Source organism: Mustelus asterias, unplaced genomic scaffold (genome assembly GCF_964213995.1).
Source record: "Mustelus asterias unplaced genomic scaffold, sMusAst1.hap1.1 HAP1_SCAFFOLD_280, whole genome shotgun sequence".
Classification (NCBI taxonomy): domain Eukaryota; kingdom Metazoa; phylum Chordata; class Chondrichthyes; order Carcharhiniformes; family Triakidae; genus Mustelus; species Mustelus asterias.
Window position 1 is genome coordinate 110774 of NW_027590245.1, and position 22347 is coordinate 133120.

The 22347-nt window shown below is 50.2% G+C and overlaps 1 protein-coding gene across 2 annotated transcripts in view; it reads right to left on the minus strand.

Moving 5' to 3' along the window:
- The window catches only part of LOC144486056 (von Willebrand factor A domain-containing protein 5A-like), a 235819-nt gene that overhangs the window by 110773 nt on the left and 102699 nt on the right, over positions 1–22347 (minus strand). Inside the window, exons 14-16 of one of the 2 annotated variants that reach the window (XM_078204158.1) lie at positions 17747–17955; positions 11836–11904; positions 6929–7051 (exon numbers count right to left, since the gene is read on the minus strand). In XM_078204158.1, coding sequence (XP_078060284.1) covers positions 6929–7051; positions 11836–11904; positions 17747–17955 — 401 coding nt within the window. The remainder of the gene's footprint in view (positions 1–6928; positions 7052–11835; positions 11905–17746; positions 17956–22347) is intronic. The other variant, XM_078204159.1, reaches the window with a different exon arrangement.

Genomic DNA, 22347 nt, shown 5'->3' on the forward strand with positions numbered 1-22347 from the left:
TCTATGAACGGTATGCTTCGTCTGTATAGCGCGCAAGAAACAATACTTTTCACTGTATCCTAATACATGTGACAATAATAAATCAAACCAAATGCTGCAGAAATAATGATAAGGTTAAAACTTCAGCAGTTAGGCAAAGTTCATAGAATCCCTCCAGTGCAGAAGGATGCCATTCGACCCATCGAGTCTGCACCGATCATAATCCCGTCCAGGCCCTTAACCCCATTCATTTACCCTGCTAATCCCCCTAATACTAAGGGACAATTTAGCATGGCCAATCCATCTAACCCACACATCTTTGGACACTGAGGGACAATTTAGCTTGGCCAATCCACCTAACCTGCACATCTTTGGACACAAAGGGACAATTTAGCACGGCCAATCCACCGAACCTGCACATCTTTGGACACTGAGGGACAATTTAGCATGGCCAATCCATCTAACCTGCACATCTTTGGACACTAAGGGACAATTTAGCATGGCCAATCCACCTAACACACACGTCTTTGGACACTAAGGGACAATTTAGCATGGCCAATCCACCTAACACACACGTCTTTGGACACTAAGGGACAATTTAGCATGGCCAATCCATCTAACCCACACATCTTTGGACACTGAGGGACAACTTAGCTTGGCCAATCCACCTAACCTGTCCATCTTTGGACACTGAGGGACAATTTAGCTTGGCCAATCCACCTAACCTGTCCATCTTTGGACACTAAGGGACAATTTAGCACGGCCAATCCACCGAACCTGTACATCTTTGGACACTGAGGGACAATTTAGCATGGCCAATCCATCTAACCTGCACAGCTTTGGACACTAAGGGACAATTTAGCATGGCCAATCCACCTAACACACACGTCTTTGGACACTAAGGGACAATTTAGCATGGCCAATCCATCTAACCCACACATCTTTGGACACTAAGGGACAATTTAGCATGGCCAATCCACCTAACCCACACGTCTTTGGACACTAAGGGACAATTTAGCATGGCCAATCCACCTAACCCACACATCTTTGGACACTAAAGGACAATTTAGCATGACCAATCCACCTAACCCACACATCTTTGGACACTAAGGGACAATTTAGCATGGCCAATCCACCGAACCTGCACATCTTTGGACACTGAGGGACAATTTAGCATGGCCAATCCATCTAACCTGCACATCTTTGGACACTGAGGGACAATTTAGCATGGCCAATCCATCTAACCTGCACATCTTTGGACACTAAGGGACAATTTAGCATGGCCAATCCACCTAACACACACGTCTTTGGACACTAAGGGACAATTTAGCATGGCCAATCCACCGAACCTGCACATCTTTGGACACTGAGGGACAATTTAGCATGGCCAATCCATCTAACCTGCACATCTTTGGACACTAAGGGACAATTTAGCATGGCCAATCCACCTAACACACACGTCTTTGGACACTAAGGGACAATTTAGCATGGCCAATCCATCTAACCCACACATCTTTGGACACTGAGGGACAATTTAGCTTGGCCAATCCACCTAACCCACACGTCTTTGGACACTAAGGGACAATTTAGCATGGCCAATCCACCGAACCTGCACATCTTTGGACACTGAGGGACAATTTAGCATGGCCAATCCATCTAACCTGCACACCTTTGGACACTAAGGGGCAATTTAGCATGGCCAATCCATCTAACCTGCACATCTTTGGACACTAAGGGACAATTTAGCATGGCCAATCCACCTAACACACACGTCTTTGGACACTAAGGGACAATTTAGCATGGCCAATCCATCTAACCCACACATCTTTGGACACTGAGGGACAATTTAGCTTGGCCAATCCACCTAACCCACACGTCTTTGGACACTAAGGGACAATTTAGCATGGCCAATCCACCTAACCTACACATCTTTGGACTGTGGGAGGAAACCGGAGCACCCGGAGGAAACCCACGCAGACACGGGGAGAATGTGCAAACTCCACACAGACAGTGACCCAAGCCGGGAATCGAACCCAGGTCCCTGGCGCTGTGAGGCAGCAGTGCTAACCACTGTGCTATCGTGCTGCCCTGAGAAGTTAGAAGTCCATTAGCAGCAGAATGAGTATTGGTCATTTCAAAATCCCGGGACAGTTATTGAAACCTAATGTATCAAATAGATGCATCCGTTGTCCAGCCATAAGAAAGTATCTTTCTAACAGGCCCGGAGCGACACTGATCTCACTGTCGTGGGAATGCGCCTATGGCAAAAGGTATAGCATCAGAAGCGTCTGTGATGACATAGCAACCAGGAAGCGGGCTTTACCAGAGGGAAGATGTCCTGCATTAAATGGACAAATAGAATATCACTATCACAGAAACCCTACAGTGCAGGAGGAGGCCATTTGGCCCATCGAGTCTGCACCGACAACAATCCCACACTTACCCCGCTAACCTATGTATCCTGGAACACCAAGGGGCAATTTGGCCAATTCACCTAGCCTGTACAACCTTTGGGGCTGTGGGGGGAAAACTGGAGCACCCGGAGGAAACCCACGCAGACACGAGGAGAATGTGCAAACTCCGCACAGATAGTGACCTGAGCCGGGAATCGAACCCGGGTCCCTGGAGCTGTGAGGCAGCAGGGCTAACCCACTGCGCCACAGTGCCACCCCTATTATGTCAAATGGCACGTTGCAATTGGCCGAGGTAATCTGTCTTGCCCGGGACTGACACACAAACAGAGTTGTCGTGATGGGAGATTTTAATTTCCCAAATATTGATTGGAATCTCCCTCGGGTAAGGGGTGTAGATGGGGAGGAGTTTGTTAGGTGTGTTCAGGAGGGCTTCCTGACGCAGTATGGGGATAAGCCGTCAAGAGGAGAGGCTGTACTTGATTTGGTATTAGGGAATGAACCTGGGCAGGTGTCAGATCTCTCAGTGGGAGAGCATTTTGGGGATAGTGATCATAACTCTATCTCCTTTACATTAGCATTGGAGAGAGATCGGATCAGTCAAGTTAGAAAAGTGTTTAAATGGAGTAAGGGGAATTATGAGGCTATCAGGCAGGAAATTGGAGGCTTAAATTGGAAAGAGGTTTTCTCAGGGAAATGTACGGAAGAAATGTGGCAAATTTTCAGGGAATATTTGTCTGGAGTTCTGCATAGCAACGTTCCAATGAGACAGGGAAGTTATGGTAGGTTACAGGAACCGTGGTGTATCAAGGTTGCAATGAATCTCGTCAAGAAGAAAAGAAAAGCTTGCAAAAGGTTCAGGGAGCTAGGTAATGTTAGAGATCTAGAAGCGTCGACGGCTAATAGGAAGGATCTTGAGAAGGAAATTAGGAGAGCCAGAAGGGGTCATGAGAAGGCCTTGGCAGGCAGGATTAAGGAAAACCCCAAGGCATTCTACAAGTATGTGAAGAGCAAGAGGATAAGATGTGAAAGAATAGGACCTATCAAGTGTGACGGTGGGAAAGTTTGTATGGAACCGGAAGAAATAGCAGAGGTACTTAATGAATACTTTACTTCAGTATTCACTATGGAAAAGGATCTTGGTGGTTGTAGTGCAGACTTGCAGCGGACTGAAAAGCTGGAGCATGTAGATATTAAGAAAGAGGATGTGTTGGAGCTTTTGGAAAGCATCAAGTTAGATAAATCGCCGAGACCGGATGGGATGTACCCCAGGTTACTGTGGGAGGCGAGGGAAGAGATTGCTGAGCCTCTGGCGATGATCTTTGCATCATCAATGGAGACGGGAGATGTTCCGGAGGATTGGAGGATTGCGGATGTTGTTCCTTTATTCAAGAAAGGGAGTAGAGACAGCCCTGGAAATTATAGACCAGTGAGTCTAACCTCAGTGGTTGGTAAGTTGATGGAGAAGATCCTGAGAGGCAGGATTTATGAACATTTGGAGAGGTATAATATGATTAAGAATAGTCAGCATGGCTTTGTCAAAGGCAGATCATGCCTTACGAGCCTGGTTGACTTTTTTGAGGATGTGACTAAACACATTGATGAAGGAAGAGCAGTGGATGTAGTATATATGGACTTCAACAAGGCATTTGATAAGGTGCCCCATGCAAGGCTTACTGAGAAAGTGAGGGGGCATGGGATCCAAGGGGACATTGCTTTGTGGATCCAGAACTGGCTTGCCCACAGAAGGCAAAGAGTGGTTATAGATGGGTCATATTCTGAATGGAGGTCGGTCACCAGTGGAGTGCCCCAGGGATCTGTTCTGGGACCCTTACTCTTTGTGATTTTTATAAATGACCTGGATGAGGAAGTGAAAGGATGGGTTGGTAAGTTTGCTGATGACACAAAGGTTGGAGGTGTTGTGGATAGTGTAGAGGGATGTCAGCAGTTGCAGCGAGACATTGATAGGATGCAACACTGGGCGGAGAAGTGGCAGATGGAGTTTAACCCAGATAAGTGTGATTTTGGAAAGCATCAAGTTCATTTTGACAGGTCAAATAGGATGGCGGAATATAATATTAATGGTAGGACTCTTGGCAGTGTGGAAGATCAGAAGGATCTTGGGGCCCGAGTTCATAGGACGCTCAAAGCAGCTGTGCAGGTTGAGGCTGTGGTTAAGAAGGCGTATGGTGTACTGGCCTTCATCAATCGAGGAATTGAGTTTAGGAGTCGTGAGATAATGTTGCAGCTATATAAGATCCTGGTCAGACCACACTTGGAGTACTGTGCTTAGTTCTGGTCGCCTCATTACAGAAGGATGTGGAAGCCATAGAAAGGGTGCAGAGGAGATTTACAAGGACGTTGCCTGGGTTGGGGGGCATGCCTTATGAGGATAGGTTGAGTGAGCTCGGCCTTTTCTCCTTGGAGAGACGAAGGATGAGAGGTGACCTTATAGTGGTGTATAAGATGTTGAGAGGTATTGATAGAGTGGATTCTCAGAGGCTTTTTCCCAGGGTGGAAATGGCTGCTACGAGAGGACACAGGTTTAAGGTGCTGGGGAGTAGGTACAGAGGAGATGTCAGGGGTAGGTTTTTCACACAGAGGGTGGTGGGTGCGTGGAATGGGCTGCCGTCAGTGGTGGTGGAGGCGGATCCGATAGGGTCTTTTCAGAGACTTTTAGAAAAGTACATGGAACTTAGTAAGATAGAGGGTTATAGGTAAGCCTAGTAATCGCTAAGGTAGGGACATGTTCGGCACAACTTTGTGGGCTGAAGGGCCTGTATTGTGCTGTAGTTTTTCTATGTTATATGTTTCAAACACTGAATGAAAGTGAATCTAAGCTAATTAGAAAGTGTATCTTGGATAACAGAAGGTATAATTGTTCTGTGATTTGGCTAAGTGCCTCAGATCTTTGGAGGAGTCTTGTAGTGCTGAACCAGAGCTATTCGACCATCCGAAGACCTCCCACGGTCGGAGGTCAATGTTTTATTAGTCTAGTGTGTGGAGTTTGCACATTCTCCTCGTGTCTGCGTGGGTTTCCTCCGGGTGCTCCGGTTTCCTCCCACAGTCCAAAGATGTGCGGGTTAGGTTGATTGGCCAGGTTAAAAAAAAATTGCCCCTTGGAGTCCTGGGATGCGTAGGTTAGAGGGATTAGTGGGTAAAATATGTGGGGGTAGGGCCTGGGTGGGATTGTGGTCGGTGCAGACTCGATGGGCCGAATGGCCTCTTTCTGTACTGTAGGGGTTCTATGATTCTATGATTCTAGTCTGATTTTTGTATTTTAAATGCATTTTGGTTCTGTCTTTTTGAGCAGAGAACTTGCCTTTGCGCATTTTCTAAGTGGTTTTAAGTTTTTGATTTGATTTATTATTGTCACATGTATTGGTGTACAGTGAAAAAGTATTGCTTCTTGCGCATCATACAGACAAAGCATACCGTTCATAGAGAAGGAAAGGAGTGAGTGCAGAATGTAGTGTTACAGTCAGAGCTAGGGTGTAGAGAAAGATCAACTTAATACGAGGTAGGTCCATTCAAAAGTCTGACGGCAGCAGAAAAGAAGCTGTTCTTGAGTCGGTCGGTACGTGACCTCAGGCTTTTGTATCTTTCTTCCGATGGAAGAAGGTGGAAGTGGGAATGTCCGGGGTGTGTGGGGTCCTTGATTATGCTGGTTGCTTTTTCGAGGCAGTGGGAAGTGTAGACAGAGTCAATGGATGGGAGGCTGGTTTGTGTGATGGACTGGGCTTCGTTCACAACCTTTTGTAGTTCCTTGCGGTCTTGGGCAGAGCAGGAGCCCAGACCGAGCTGTGATACAACCAGAAAGGATGCTTTCTATGGTGCATCTGTAAAAGTTGGCGAGAGTCGTAGCGGACATGCCAAATTTCCTTCGTCTTCTGAGAAAGTCGAGGCGTTGGTGGGGCTTTCTTAACTATAGTGTCGGCATGGGGGGGGATCAGGACAGGTTGTTGGTGATCTGGACACCTAAAAACTTGAAGCTTTTGACCCTTTCTACTTCGTCCCTGTTGATGTAGACAGGGGTATGTTCTCCTTTACGCTTCCTGAAGTCGATGACAATCTCCTTCGTTTTGTTGACATCGAGGGAGAGATTATTGTTGCCGCACCAGTTCACCAGATTCTCTATCTCATTCCTGTACTCTGTCTCGTCATTGTTTGAGATCCGACCCACTACAGTGGTGTCGTCAGCAAACTTGAAAATCAAATTGGAGGGGAATTTGGCCACGTTGTCAGAGAGGTATTTGAGGAGTATAGTAAGGGGGCTGAGAAAGGAGATTGGCTAACATCGTAAAGAAATCTCCACTGCAGGGGGGAAAAAAAAAAACTACCCCAGCTGATCTTCCCGCAACACTTCAAAAGGTCGTAAACTCCCAGAGAGTGCGTTAGGCCCGGGTTAAAAATAAACAAAACCCCCCATTTAAACCGCAATGGAAGGGCATCTAAGCACACAGCTCGATGCCTGGTTATAGCTGCAGAGGACATGGTTGAAAATACATTTCTTCAAGGCACTGTACCGCCACACTCACCCATAGTACGTAGACTTTCATGGTGGACGAGACTGGTATCATGATTGATTGCTGCTTTGTAAGCTTCCTGCACAGGCATGCGGCCGGAACGTCTGGTCCTCTTTAACAGCTTACTCTTAATGGCTAAGAGGTGATCGGCAAGGCGTTAGGGAAGTCAGCACCTCTCCCTGCCCCCCCCCCCCCCGCCGTCCCCCCCACACATTACCCCCAAAGGAATGAAAGGCAGGCACTGGGGGGGTACCTTGTTGAGCCTTCGGAATGCCTGCACAGAGCGGTTGATCGAGATAGGATAACGTGATCGGCGCAGGCTTGGAGGGCCAAAGGGCCTGTTCCTGTGCTGTGCTGCTCTTTGTTGGGTGGCACTGTGTGTAACACTGCTGCCCCAAAGTGCCAGGGACCCCGGGTTCGATTCCCGGCTCGGGTCACTGTCGTGGAGGCGTTGGCGAGCGTGCAGAGAAGGTTTACCAGGATGTTGCCTGGTATGGAGGGTCTTAGCTATGAGGAGAGATTGGGTAGACTGGGGTTGTTCTCCCTGGAAAGACGGAGAATGAGGGGAGATCTAATAGAGGTATATAAGATTATGAAGGGGATAGATAGGGTGAACAGTGGGAAGCTTTTTCCCAGGTCGGAGGTGACGATCACGAGGGGTCACGGGCTCAAGGTGAGAGGGGCGAAGTATAACTCAGATATCAGAGGGACGTTTTTTACTCAGAGGGTGGTGGGGGCCTGGAATGCGCTGCCAAGTAGGGTGGTGGAGGCAGGCACGCTGACACCGTTTAAGACTTACCTGGATAGTCACATGAGCAGCCTGGGAATGGAGGGATACAAACGATTGGTCGAGTTGGACCAAGGAGCGGCACAGGCTTGGAGGGCCGAAGGGCCTGTTTCCTGTGCTGTACTGTTCTTTGTCTGTGTTGAGTTTGCACGTTCTCCCCGTGTCTGCGTGGGTTTCCTCCGGGTGCTCCGGTTTCTTCCCACAGTCTGAAAGACGTGCTGGTTAGGGTGCATTGGCCGTGCTAAATTCTCCCTCAGTGTAACCCGAACAGGCGCCGGAGTGTGGGGACTAGGGGATTTTCACAGTAACTTCATTGCAGTGTTAATGTCGGCCTATTGTCACACGACAGGTCTGACACTGGGAAGTTCCAAAGAACAAAGGGATCTTGGAGTCTTTGTCCATAGATCTCTGAAGGCGGGAAGGCAGGTTAATAGGGTGGTGAAAAGGGCATGTGGCGCACTCGCCTTTATCAATCGGGGTATAGATTACAAAAGCAGAGAGGTCATGATGGAGTTGTGTAGAACTTTGGTGAGGCCACAGCTGGAGTACTGTGTGCAGTTCTGGTCGCCACATTGTAGGAAGGATGTGAACCGCACTGGAGGGAGTGCAGAGGAGATTCACCAGGATGCTGCCTGGGGTGGAACATTGAAGTTATGAAGAGAGGTTGGATAGGCTTGGGTCGTTTTAGTTATTTGGAGAGTAATGAATTGATAGGCGATAGTCAGCATGGTTTTGTGGCAGGTAGGTCGTGCCTTACTAACCTTATTGAGTTTTTTGAGAAAGTGACCAAGGAGGTGGATGGGGGCAAGGCAGTGGACGTGGTATATATGGATTTTAGTAAGGCGTTTGATAAGGTTCACCATGGTAGGCTTCTGCAGAAAATGCAGATGTATGGGATTGGGGGTGATCTAGGAAATTGGATCAGGAATTGGCTAGCGGATAGGAAACAGAGGGTGGTGGTTGATAGTAAATATTCATCATGGAGTGCGGTTACAAGTGGTGTACCTCAGGGATCTGTTTTGGGGCCACTGCTGTTTGTAATATTTATTAATGATCTGGATGAGGGTATAGTTGGGTGGATTAGCAAATTTGCTGATGACACCAAAGTCGGTGGTGTGGTAGACAGTGAGGAAGGGTGTCGTAGTTTGCAGGAAGACTTAGACAGGTTGCAAAGTTGGGCCGAGAGGTGGCGGATGGAGTTTAATGCGGAGAAGTGTGAGGTAATTCACTTTGGTAGGAATAACAGATGTGTTGAGTATAGGGCTAACGGGAGGACTTTGAATAGTGTGGAGGAGCAGAGGGATCTAGGTGTATGTGTGCATAGATCCCTGAAAGTTGGGAATCAAGTAGATAAGGTTGTTAAGAAGGCATATGGTGTCTTGGCGTTTATTGGTAGGGGGATTGAATTTAGGAGTCGTAGCGTTATGTTGCAACTGTACACAACTCTGGTGCGGCCGCACTTGGAGTACTGTGTGCAGTTCTGGTCCCCACATTACAGGAAGGATGTGGAGGCTTTGGAGAGGGTGCAGAGGAGGTTTACCAGGATGTTGCCTGGTATGGAGGGGAGATCCTATGAGGAGAGGCTGAGGGATTTGGGATTGTTTTCGCTGGAAAGGCGGCGGCTAAGAGGGGATCTTATTGAAACATATAAGATGATTAGAGGTTTAGATAGGGTGGATAGTGATAGCCTTTTTCCTCTGATGGAGAAATCCAGCACGAGGGGGCATGGCTTTAAATTGAGGGGGGGTAGTTATAGAACCGATGTCAGGGGTAGGTTCTTTACCCAGAGGGTGGTGAGGGATTGGAATGCCCTGCCAGCATCAGTAGTAAATGCGCCTAGTTTGGGGGCGTTTAAGAGATCCGTAGATAGGTTCATGGACGAAAAGAAATTGGTTTAGGTTGGAGGGTCACAGTTTTTTTTTAACTGGTCGGTGCAACATCGTGGGCCGAAGGGCCTGTTCTGCGCTGTAATGTTCTATGTTCTATGTTCTATGTTTTCTCTGGAGCAGAGAATTCTAAGGGGCAATCGAGGTGTACAAGATTATGAGCGACATGGACAGGGTGGATAGGGAGCAGCTGTTCCCCTTAGTTGAAGGGTCAGTCACAAGGGGACACAAGTTAAAAGTGAGGGGTGGGAGGTTTAGGAGGGGGATTTGAGGAAAAATCCGCACTGTCTGTGCGGAGTCTGCACGTTCTCCCCGTGTCTGCGTGGGTTTCCTCCGGGTGCTCCGGTTTCCTCCCGCAGTCTGAAAGATGAGCTGGTTAAGCGCAATGACCCGAGTGTGGCGACTAGAGGAATTTCACAGTAACTTCATTGCAGTGTTAATGTAAGCCTTACTTGTGACAACAATAGATTAACTTTAACCATCCAGGACAAAGCAGCCCCGTTTGATTGGCACCCCATCCACAAACACCCACTCCCTCCACCAGTAGCAGCAGTGTGTACCATCTACAAGATGCACTGCAGCAATTCCCTAAAGATCCTTAGACAGCACCTTCCAAACCCACGGCCACTTCTATCTAGAAGGACATCGGCAGCAGATACCTGGGGAGCACCATGTACGCAGAGGGACCTGCAAGTCCACAGATCCTTGAAGGTGACAGGTGGAGAAGGTGGTGAATAAGGCATATGGCGTGCTTGCCTTTATAAGATGGGGCATAGAGTATAAAAGTTGGGGTCTGATGTTGCAGATGTATAGAACGTTGGTTCGGCCGCGTTTGGAATACTGCGCCCAGTTCTGGTCGCCGCACTACCAGAAGGACGTGGAGGCTTTGGAGAGAGTGCAGAGGAGGTTTACCAGGATGTTGCCTGGTATGGAGGGTCTTGGCTATGAGGAGAGATTGGGTAAACTGGGGTTGTTCTCCCTGGAAAGACGGAGGATGAGGGGTGACCTAATAGAGGTGTATAAAATTATGAAAGGCATAGATAGGGTGAACAGTGGGAAGCTTTTCCCCAGGTCGGTGGTGACGTTCACGAGGGGTCATAGGTTCAAGGTGAGGGGGGGGAGGTTTAATACGGATCATAGAAATCATAGAAACCCTACAGTGCAGAAGGAGGCCATTCGGCCCATCGAGTCTGCACCGACCACAATCCCACCCAGGCCCTACCCCCACATATTTTACCTACTAATCCCTCTAACCGACGCATCCCAGGACTCTAAGGGGCAATTTTTTTAACCTGGCCAATCAACCTAACCCGCACATCTTTGGATATCAGAAGGACGTATTTTACACAGAGGGTGGTGGGGGCCTGGAATGCGCTGCCGGGCAAGGTGGTGGAGGCGGACACACTGGGAACGTTTAAGACTTATCTAGACAGCCACATGAACGGAGTGGGAATGGAGGGATACAAAAGAATGGTCTAGTTTGGACCAGGGAGCGGCGTGGGCTTGGAGGGCCGAAGGGCCTGTTCCTGTGCTGTATTGTTCTTTGTTCTTTGTTCACCATCACCTGCAAGTTCCCCTCCGAGCCACTCACCCTCCTGACTTGGAAATTTATCGGCCGTTCCCTCGCAGTCGCTGGGTCAAAATCCCGGAATTCCCTCCCTAACGGCATTGTGGGTCAACCCACAGCACGCGGACTGCAGCGATTCAAGATGGCGGCTCACCACCACCTTCTCAAGGGGCAACGAGGGATGGGCAATAAACGCTGGGCCCAGCCGGCGACGCCCGTGTCCCAGGAATGAATAAAAGAAAACGCTGAGTTCTCCCTCGGTGTACCCGAAGAGGCGGCAGCTGAAGTGTGGCGACATTGCAGCAGCAAGCCGACTTGCGACGCGGATAAATAAACTTTTGTTAGAACCCTGCAGCGGGGCCATTCAGCTCCTGGGATGCCGGGTCCCTGCCGGTCAACCCCGGATCTGTGACTCAGCTCTGTTCGTGGGAGGAAACCAGAGTACCCGGAGGAAAACCCACACAGACAAGCGGGGGGGGGGGGGGGGGCACATTCTGCGAGATGGCGAAGGGAGCGCAATCAAGGGACGAGCTGTTCCCTTCGACAGGACGCCAGCGCAGCCAGGACGAAAGAGAAAGGGTTTTGACACCCTCTCCAACCCCCCCCCCCCCCACCTGCCCTTCTCTCCGCGCGCCCCCCCCTCCCTCCACCCTCAAACAAAATCAGTAGACATCTTTACTTGGAGCACTGTAACACTGCTTCATCCTCGGCATGCCTCCTGATCTGCACCTCAAGCGGCTGTAGGATCCTGTAAGGAAACGGAAACAGCATTTAGGAAAATCCTCCATGACCCCTTTGTCAGAACCCCTGAAAGAGGCCCTTCGGCCCCTCCTAGGCGTGCCTTGCTGGTCAGTTCCGATCTGTGACACCCACACCCATCCCAACCCTCCCCCCCCCCGGGTCTCCCTCACCTGTACCCCCAACTGAACCAGTCCAACCCGTCCCAGTCCACCCAATGATGGAAGGATGGGCGGGTCCTTCGGGCCCCATTCCTCCCTCGCCATTCCCCTTCAGAAAGATCCTGGCCTTTCATGATTCATAGGTTCATAGAATCCCTACAGAGGATGGGGCGGCACGGTGGCACAGTGGTTAGCACTGCTGCTTCACAGCTCCAGGGTCCCGGGTTCGATTCCCGGCTCGGGTCACTGTCTGTGTGGAGTTTGCACATTCTCCTCGTGTCTGCGTGGGTTTCCTCTGGGTGCTCCGGTTTCCTCCCACAGTCCAAAGATGTGCGGGTTAGGTTGATTGGCCAGGTTAAAAATTGTCCCTTAGAGTCCTGGGATGCGTAGGTTAGAGGGATTAGTGGGTAAATATGAAGGGATATGGGGGTAGGGCCTGGGTGGGATTGTGGTCGGTGCAGACTCGATGGGCCGAATGGCCTCCTTCTGCACTGTAGGGATTCTATGTTTCTATGTTACAGTGTAGGAGGACGCCATTCGGCCCATCGAGTCTGCACCAACCACAATCCCACCCAGGTCCTAACCCTGTAACCCCACATATTTACCCTGCAAATCCCCCTGACACTAAGGGACAATTTAGCACGGCCAATCCACCCAACCTGCACATCTTTGGACACTAAGGGACAATTTAGCATGGCCAATCCATCTAACCTGCACATCTTTGGACACTAAGGGGCAATTTAGCATGGCCAATCCACCAAACCTGCACATCTTTGGACACTAAGGGACAATTTAGCATGGCCAATCCATCTAACCTGCACATCTTTGGACACTAAGGGACAATTTAGCATGTCCAATCCACCCAACCTGCACATCTTTGGACACAAAGGGACAATTTAGCATGGCCAATCCACCTAACCTGCACATCTTTGGACACTAAGGGACAATTTAGCATGGCCAATCCACCTAACCCGCACATCTTTGGACACTAAGGGACAATTTAGCATGGCCAATCCACCTAACCTGCACATCTTTGGACACTAAGGGACAATTTAGCATGGCCAATCCATCTAACCTGCACATCTTTGGACACTAAGGGACAATTTAGCATGGCCAATCCACCCAACCTTCACATCTTTGGACACAAAGGGACAATTTAGCATGGCCAATCCACCTAACCTGCACATCTTTGGACACTAAGGGACAATTTAGCATGGCCAATCCACCTAACCCGCACATCTTTGGACACTAAGGGACAATTTAGCATGGCCAATCCACCTAACCTGCACATCTTTGGACACTAAGGGACAATTTAGCATGGCCAATCCACCTAACCTGCACATCTTTAGACACTAAGGGACAATTTAGCTTGGCCAATCCACCTAACCTGCACATCTTTGGACACTAAGGGGCAATTTAGCATGGCCAATCCACCTAACCTGCACATCTTTGGACACTAAGGGACAATTTAGCATGGCCAATTCACCTAACCCGCACATCTTTGGACACGAAGGGACAATTTAGCATGGCCAATCCACCTAACCCGCACATCTTTGGACACGAAGGGACAATTTAGCATGGCCAATCCACCTAACCTGCACATCTTTGGACACTAAGGGGCAATTTAGCACGGCCAATCCACCTAACCCGCACATCTTTGGACTCTGGAGGGAAACTGGAGCACCCGGTGGAAACCCATGCAGACACGGGAAGAACGTGCAAACTCCACCCAAGGCCGGACTTGAAGCTGGGTCCCCGGCGGTGTGAGGCAGCAGTGCTAACTACTGTGCCGCTCCATCGAGTACAGACCCAGAGTCCTCAGACACTCCTCGTACGTCAAGCCTTTTCATTCCTGGGATCGTTCTCGTGAACCTCCTCTGGACCCTCTCCAAGGGCCAGCACATCCTTCCTTTGGTACGGGGCCCACAATTGCTCTCAATATTCCAAACATGGAGTGACCAGAGCCTTATAAAAGCCTCAGCAGTACATCCCTATTTTTGTATTCTAGTCCTCTCAAACTGAACGCTCTATATTTTCCATTGATTTCAAGAAGAAAATAGATATAGCTCTTGGGGCAATAGGAATCGAGGGATGGGGGAGGCGGGGGAAAGGGGGGGGGGTCAGGATATTGAATCTGATGATCAGCCATGATTAAAATGAATGGGGGAACAGGCTTGAAGGGCCAAATGGCCTCCTCCTGCTGAGCATCACAGAAATGTAAAACAGATAGGAAACAGACAGTAAATGGCAGAACCCTTCAGAGTATTGATAGGCAAAGGGATCTGGATGTACAGGTACACAGGTCACTGAAAGTGGCAACGCAGGTGGAGAAGGTAGTCAAGAAGGCATACGGCATGCTTGCCTTCATCGGCCGGGGCATTGAGTTTAAAAATTGGCAAGTCATGTTGCAGCTTTATAGAACCTTAGTTAGGCCGCACTTGGAATCTAGTGTTCAATTCTGGTCGCCACACTACCAGAAGGATGTGGAGGCTTTGGAGAGGGTACAGAAAAGATTTACCAGGATGTTGCCTGGTATGGAGGGCATTAGCTATGAGGAGAGGTTGGAGAAACTTGGTTTGTTCTCACTGGAACGACGGAGGTTGAGGGGTGACCTGATAGAAGTCTGCAAGATTATGAGGGGCATGGACAGAGTGGATAGTCAGAAGCTTTTTCCCAGGGTGGAAGAGTTAATTACTAGGGGGCGCAGGTTTAAGGTGCGAGGGGCAAGGTTTAAAGGAGATGTACGAGGCAAATTTTTTACACAGAGAGTGGTGGGGGCCTGGAACTCGTTGCCGGGGGAGGTAGTGGAAGCAGATACGATAGTGAGTTTTATGGGGCATCTTGACAAGTACATGAATGAGATGGGAATAGAGGGATATGGTCCCCGGAAGGGTAGGGGGTTTTAGTTAAGTCGGGCAGCATGGTCGGTGCAGGTTTGGAGGGCCGAAGGGCCTATTCCTGTGCTGTAATTTTCTTTGTTCTTTGTTCTAGAAGCAGGAGTAGGCCATTTGATCAAATCGAATTTTATAAGTTTCTATGAGATCCCCTCTCACTCTTCTAAACTCCAGTGAATATAATCCTAATCGACTTAGCCTCTCCTCATATGACAGACCTGCCATCCCAGGAATCAGCCTGGTAAACCTTCGCTGTACTCCCTCTATAGCAAGGACATCCTTCCTCAGATAAGGAGACCAAAACTGCACACAATACTCCAGGTGTGGCCTCACCAACGCCCTGTACAACTGCAGCAAAACATCCCTATCCCTGTACACAAATCCTCTCACTATGAACATAGAACAGTACAGCACAGAACAGGCCCTTCGGCCCACGATGTGGTGCCGAGCTTTATCTGAAAAAAGCGATGTTGTGCCGAGCTTTATCTGAAAAAGACCAACATACCATTCGCCTTCTTTACTGCCTGCTGTACCTGTGCACTCACTTTCAGCGACTGATGCACCAGGACACTAAGGTCTCACCGAGTATCCACCTCTCAATTTACACCCATTCAACTAATAACCTGCCTTCAGGTTATTGCTACCAAAGTATGCCTCTGGAACTAGGGGTCATAGTTTGAGGATAAGGAGTCAACCTTTTAGGACTGAGATGAGGAGAAATTTCTTCACCCAGAGGGCGGTGAATGTGTGGAATTCACTCCCACAGAAAGTAGTTGAGGCCAAAACGTTGTGTGATTTCAAGAAGAAATTAGATATAGCTCTGGGGGCTAAAGGGATCGAGGGATATGGGGGGGGGGGGGGGGAGGGGGGGCTCAGGATATTGAATTGGATGATCAGCCATGATCATAATGAATGGTGGAGCAGGCTCGAAGGGCCGAATGGCCTCCTCCTGCTTCTGGTTCTTATCTTTTTCTGTGCTAACATTGCATTTGCCTTCCTGACTACCAGCTCAACCTGCAAGGTTAACCTTCAGAGAATCAAGTAGAAAATAATCAATCCCTCCACTGCCTCCCTTTCTGGGCTATCTCGCGAGGTGAATCTCCCTCCCCCACCTTCTTAAAAGAAAATCTCTCGTGGGGATCAGTCGGGAAAAGGGCCCCGGCCTTGTACAATCTTTCCCAAGAGTTCGAAAGTCGCCGTTTCCCCATCATCCTTTGCACCTCCTCTGAAGCGTTGGCACAAAGACAGTCGGAGGCAGCAGCAGTTGAGGGACCCTCCAGGAGGCGACGCAGCCTCGGACCCTCCAATCCAGCTCCCCCCCCCCCCCTCCCCCGCATCCCACCATCACCCCCCTCCCCAACCCACCCGAATTATTATATCTGTAACGTCCTTTAGGGAAGGAAATCTGCCGTCCTTACCCGGTCTGGCCTACATGTGACTCCAGAGCCACACAGCAATGTGGTTGACTCTCAACTGCCCTCCAAGGGGCAACTAGGGATGGGCAATAAATGCTGGGCCCAGCCAGCGACGCCCGTGTCCCACAAATGAATTTTTAAAAAGGGCAGAGTGACGGAAATCGGGAGGGGATGTCAGGATTGGGAGGAGAGCGGTGATCTCCTAGACTAGGGCGGCACGGTAGCACGGTGGTTAGCACTGCAGCTTCACAGCTCCAGGGTCCTGGGTTCGATTCCCGGCTCGGGGTCACTGTCTGTGTGGAGTTTGCACATTCTCCCCGTGTCTGCGTGGGTTTCCTCCGGGTGCTCCGGTTTCCTCCCACAGTCCAAAGATGTGCGGGTTAGGTTGATTGGCCAATGCTAAAAATTGCCCCTTAGTGATCTGAGATGCGTAGGTTAGAGGGATTAGCGGGTAAAATATGTAGGGATATGGGGGTAGGGCCTGGGTGGGATTGTGGTCGGTGCAGACTTGATGGGCCGAATGGCCTCTTTCTGTACTGTAGGGATTCTATGATGATCTCGGAGGGTCGTGCAGGCTGGAGGAGGTTCAGGAAGAGAGAGGGAGAGAAAGGAGAAGTAGACAGCGCTGACCTTGCAGTGGTTAATTTGGACTCATTTTACATCTGGTTCACTAATGTCCTTTAGGGAAGGAAATCTACCGTCCTTACCCGGTCTGGCCTACATGTGACTCCAGAGCCATGTGGTTGACTCTCAACTGCCCTCCAAGGGGCAACTAGGGATAGAACAAAGAAAATTGCAGCACAGGAACAGGCCTTTCGGCCCTCCAAGCACATGCTGTTCATGATAACCTTACTAAAGTGAAAAAAAAACCCTCCGCCCTTAGTCCAAATCACTCTATTTTCTCCCTATTCACCTCCCCATCCAGATGCCTCTTAAATGTTGCGAATGTGCCTGCCCGTCCACCACTTCCTCTGGCAGTGCGTTCCAGGCACCCACCACTCTCTGCGTGAAAAACCTCCCCCCCCCCCCCCGCACACATCTCCCTTAAACTTTGTCCTCTCACCTTGAACCTGTGCCCCCTCCCCTTGTAATTGACACTTCCACCCTGGGAAAAAGCCTCTGACCGTCCACCCTGTCCATCCCTCTCATCATTTTGTAGACCTCTATCGGGTCTTCCCCCTCAGCCTCCGTCTATCCAGTGAAAACGATCCTGGTTTATTCAACCTCTCCTCATAGCCAACACCCTCGAGACCAGGCAACATCCTGGTGAACCTTCTTCAGGTGAGTGAAGGAGCAGCGCTCCGAAAGCTCGTGATTCCAAATAAACTTGTTGGACTTGAATCTGGGTGTTGTGAGATTTCAATCTTCTCTGTCTTACGCACTGTAACTGGGGATGTCGCGCCTGATCAGAGGTCCCTGCAAGGGCTGCTTCAGGTCCTTGTTGACGGCAATGAAGGCTGTCTGGGGGGAGATGACGTTGGCCTGGGTGCTGATATCGATCATGTGTTTCTTGACCTTTTCTTTCGCTCGGTCGGGGCTCGAATCCAGGATCTCGATCATCGTCTTTGCAGCCAAGTGGTGGACAGTGGACCTGAAAGTAGAGAAGAGGAACTTGACATACAGAGCATTGATGCACAGAGCGTTGGAATACAGAGCATCGGAGTACAGAGCATCGGAGTACAGAGCACTGACGTACAGAGCATTGATGTACAGGCATTGATGTACAGAGCGTTGATGTACAGAGCGTTGATGTACAGAGCACAGATGTACAGAGCACAGATGTGCAGAATGTTGATCGAGAGAGCATTTATGTACAGAGCGCCAAAATACAGCCATTGATGTACAGAGCACTGACGTACAGAGCACTGATGTACAGAGCGGTCACGTACAGAGCGCTGACGTACAGAGCACTGACGTACAGAGCACTGACGTACAGAGCGGTCACGTACAGAGCGCTGACGTACAGAGCACTGACGTACAGAGCAGTCACGTACAGAGCGCTGACGTACAGAGCACTGACGTACAGAGCGGTCACGTACAGAGCGCTGACGTACAGAGCACTGACGTACAGAGCACTGACGTACAGAGCGCTGACGTACAGAGCGCTGACGTACAGAGCACTGACGTACAGAGCACTGACCTACAGAGCGCTGACGTACAGAGCACTGACGTACAGAGCGGTCACGTACAGAGCGCTGACGTACAGAGCGCTGACGTACAGAGCATTGACGTACAGAGCACTGACGTACAGAGCGCTGACGTACAGAGCGCTGACGTACAGAGCGCTGACGTACAGAGCGCTGACGTACAGAGCATTGACGTACAGAGCACTGACGTACAGAGCGGTCACGTACAGAGCATTGACGTACAGAGCACTGACGTACAGAGCACTGACGTACAGAGCGGTCACGTACAGAGCGCTGACGTACAGAGCGCTGACGTACAGAGCACTGACGTACAGAGCATTGACGTACAGAGCACTGACGTACAGAGCGTTGATGTACAGAGCATTGATGTACAGAGCACTGACGTACAGAGCGGTCACGTACAGAGCGCTGACGTACAGAGCGCTGACGTACAGAGCATTGACGTACAGAGCGCTGACGTACAGAGCATTGACGTACAGAGCGGTCACGTACAGAGCGCTGACGTACAGAGCGCTGACGTACAGAGCACTGACGTACAGAGCACTGACGTACAGAGCACTGATGTGCAGAGCACTCACGTACAGAGAGCTGATGTACAGAGCATTGACGTACAGAGCACTGACGTACAGAGCATTGACGTACAGAGCATTGACGTACAGAGCGCTGACGTACAGAGCACTGACGTACAGAGCATTGACGTACAGAGCATTGACGTACAGAGCACTGACGTACAGAGCACTGACGTACAGAGCGGTCACGTACAGAGCGCTGACGTACAGAGCACTGACGTACAGAGCACTGACGTACAGAGCATTGACGTACAGAGCACTGACGTACAGAGCGTTGATGTACAGAGCATTGATGTACAGAGCACTGACGTACAGAGCGGTCACGTACAGAGCGCTGACGTACAGAGCGCTGACGTACAGAGCATTGACGTACAGAGCGCTGACGTACAGAGCATTGACGTACAGAGCACTGACGTACAGAGCGGTCACGTACAGAGCGCTGACGTACAGAGCGCTGACGTACAGAGCATTGACGTACAGAGCGCTGACGTACAGAGCATTGACGTACAGAGCACTGACATACAGAGCGGTCACGTACAGAGCGCTGACGTACAGAGCGCTGACGTACAGAGCACTGACGTACAGAGCACTGACGTACAGAGCACTGACGTGCAGAGCACTCACGTACAGAGCGCTGATGTACAGAGCATTGACGTACAGAGCACTGACGTACAGAGCATTGACGTACAGAGCATTGACGTACAGAGCGCTGACGTACAGAGCATTGACGTACAGAGCACTGACGTACAGAGCGCTGATGTACAGAGCGCTGACGTACAGAGCATTGACGTACAGAGCACTGACGTACAGAGCATTGACGTACAGAGCACTGACGTACAGAGCGCTGACGTACAGAGCATTGACGTACAGAGCACTGACGTACAGAGCATTGATGTACAGAGCATTGACGTACAGAGCACTGATGCACAGAGCGCTGACGTACAGAGCGCTGACGTACAGAGCACTGACGTACAGAGCACTGACGTACACAGCATTGACGTACAGAGCATTGACGTACAGAGCACTGACGTACAGAGCATTGACGTACAGAGCACTGACGTACAGAGCACTGACGTACAGAGCGCTGACGTACAGAGCGCTGACGTACAGAGCGCTGACGTACAGAGCACTGACGTACAGAGCATTGACGTACAGAGCACTGACGTACAGAGCACTGAAGCACAGAGCGCTGACGTACAGAGCATTGACGTACAGAGCACTGACGTACAGAGCATTGACGTACAGAGCACTGACGTACAGAGCACTGACGTACAGAGCATTGACGTACAGAGCACTGACGTACAGAGCACTGACGTACAGAGCGCTGATGTACAGAGCGTTGATGTACAGAGCGTTGATGTACAGAGCGTTGATGTACAGATTTGACGTACAGAGCATTGATGTACAAAGGGATCTTGGGAGGGTTTCAAGTCCATCGCTCCCTGAAACGTGGCTGTGCAAGTAGATAGGCTCATACAAGACTTTTTTTTAATTGATTCATTCGTGGGTCATTGGGCGGCACGGTGTCCCAGTGCGATTAGCACTGCTGCCTCACAGCGCCAGGACCCGGGTTCAATTCCCGGCCTCGGGTCACTGTCTGTGCGGAGTCTCCACATTCTGCGTGTCTTTTCTCTGGGTGCTCCATTTTCCTCCCACAGTCCCAAAGATGTGCAGCTTCGGTGGATTGGCCATGCTAAATTGACTCTTTGGGCCCGATGTTACCATTGCGTCACTCCCGTTTTCAGGCGCCAAAACTTGGTAAAGTTGGGCGTGAGGCGATTAGCGCGATCCGTGCCTGCGTCCACGCAGATGGCCACTTTACCAAGGCCCGAAAATGGCCGCACTCCGAACCGCACCCGAAATGGGCACAACGGCGATTTAAATACATTTGCATGCGTTTAAATTGAATTAATGGGCTGCGCGCCCAACTTTACCAGCACTTCCCCCTTTACCATCGCATTCGCCTGTCCAGATTTGGCACAAAACAGACATGATCGGCAAAGGTCTGTTTCTGGCACTCCAGGTAGTGAAGAGGTAAGTTCAGAGCTTCCAACGGCTCTCTGACTCAGATCGGTGGTGGTGGGCGGTGGGGGGGCACATCATTCTCTGGTGGTGGGGGGAGGAGGAGGGAGGCCCGAACATTCTCTGGAGTCGGGGGAAGGGGGGAGGGAGGCCCAATCATTCTCTGGTGTGGCGGGGCAGAGGGAGGTCCGATCATTCTCTGCTTGGTGGGGGGGACGGCGAGGGGTGGGCGGGGGTGGAAGGAAGGAGGCGGGTCAGATGTATCTCTGGTTGGCGGGGGTGGGGGGAGGAGGGAGGCCCAATCATTCTCTGGTGGGGGGGGGAGGGGGGGAAAGGGAGGCCAGATGGATCTCTGGTTGGGGGGGGGGAGAAAGGGGGTGGATAAGAACATAAGAACTAGGAGCAGGAGTAGCTGTCCGGCCCCTCGAGCCTGCTCCGCCATTCAATAAGATCATGGATGATCTTTTTATGGACTCAGCTCCGCTCACCATAACCCTTAATTCCTTCACTGTTCAAAAATGTATCTATCCTTGCCTTAAAAACATTCAATGAGGCCTCAACTGCTTCACTGGGCAGGGAATTCCACAGATTCACAACCCTTTGTGTGAAGAAGTTCCTCCTCAACTCAGTCCTAAATCTGCTTCCCCTTATTTTGAGGCCATGTCCCCTAGTTCTTGTTTCACCTGCCAGTGGAAACAACTTCCCTGATTCTATCCTATCTATTCCCTTCATAATCTTGTATGTTTCTAAAAGATCTCCCCTCATTCTTCTGAATTCCAATGAGTATAGCCCCAGTCTACTCAGTCTCTCCTCATAAGCCAACTCTCTCAACTCCAGAATCAACCTGGTGAATCTCCTCTGCACCCCCTCCAGTGCCAGTATATCCTTTCTCAAGCAAGGAGACCAAAACTGTACACAGTACTCTAGGTGTGGCCTCACCAGCACCTTATACAGCTGCAACATAACCTCGCTGTTTTTAAACTCCATCTCTCTCGCAATGAAGGACAAAATTCCATTTGCCTTCTTAATTACCTGCTGCACCTGCAAACCAACTCCTTGAGATTCCTGCACAAGGACACCCAGGTCCCTCTGCACAGCAGCATGCTGCAATTACATAGAACATAGAACAGTACAGCACAGTACAGGCCCTTCGGCCCTCGATGTTGTGCCGAGCTTTGTCCGAAACCAAGATCAAGCTATCCCACTCCCTATCATCCTGGTGTGCTCCATGTGCCTATCCAATAA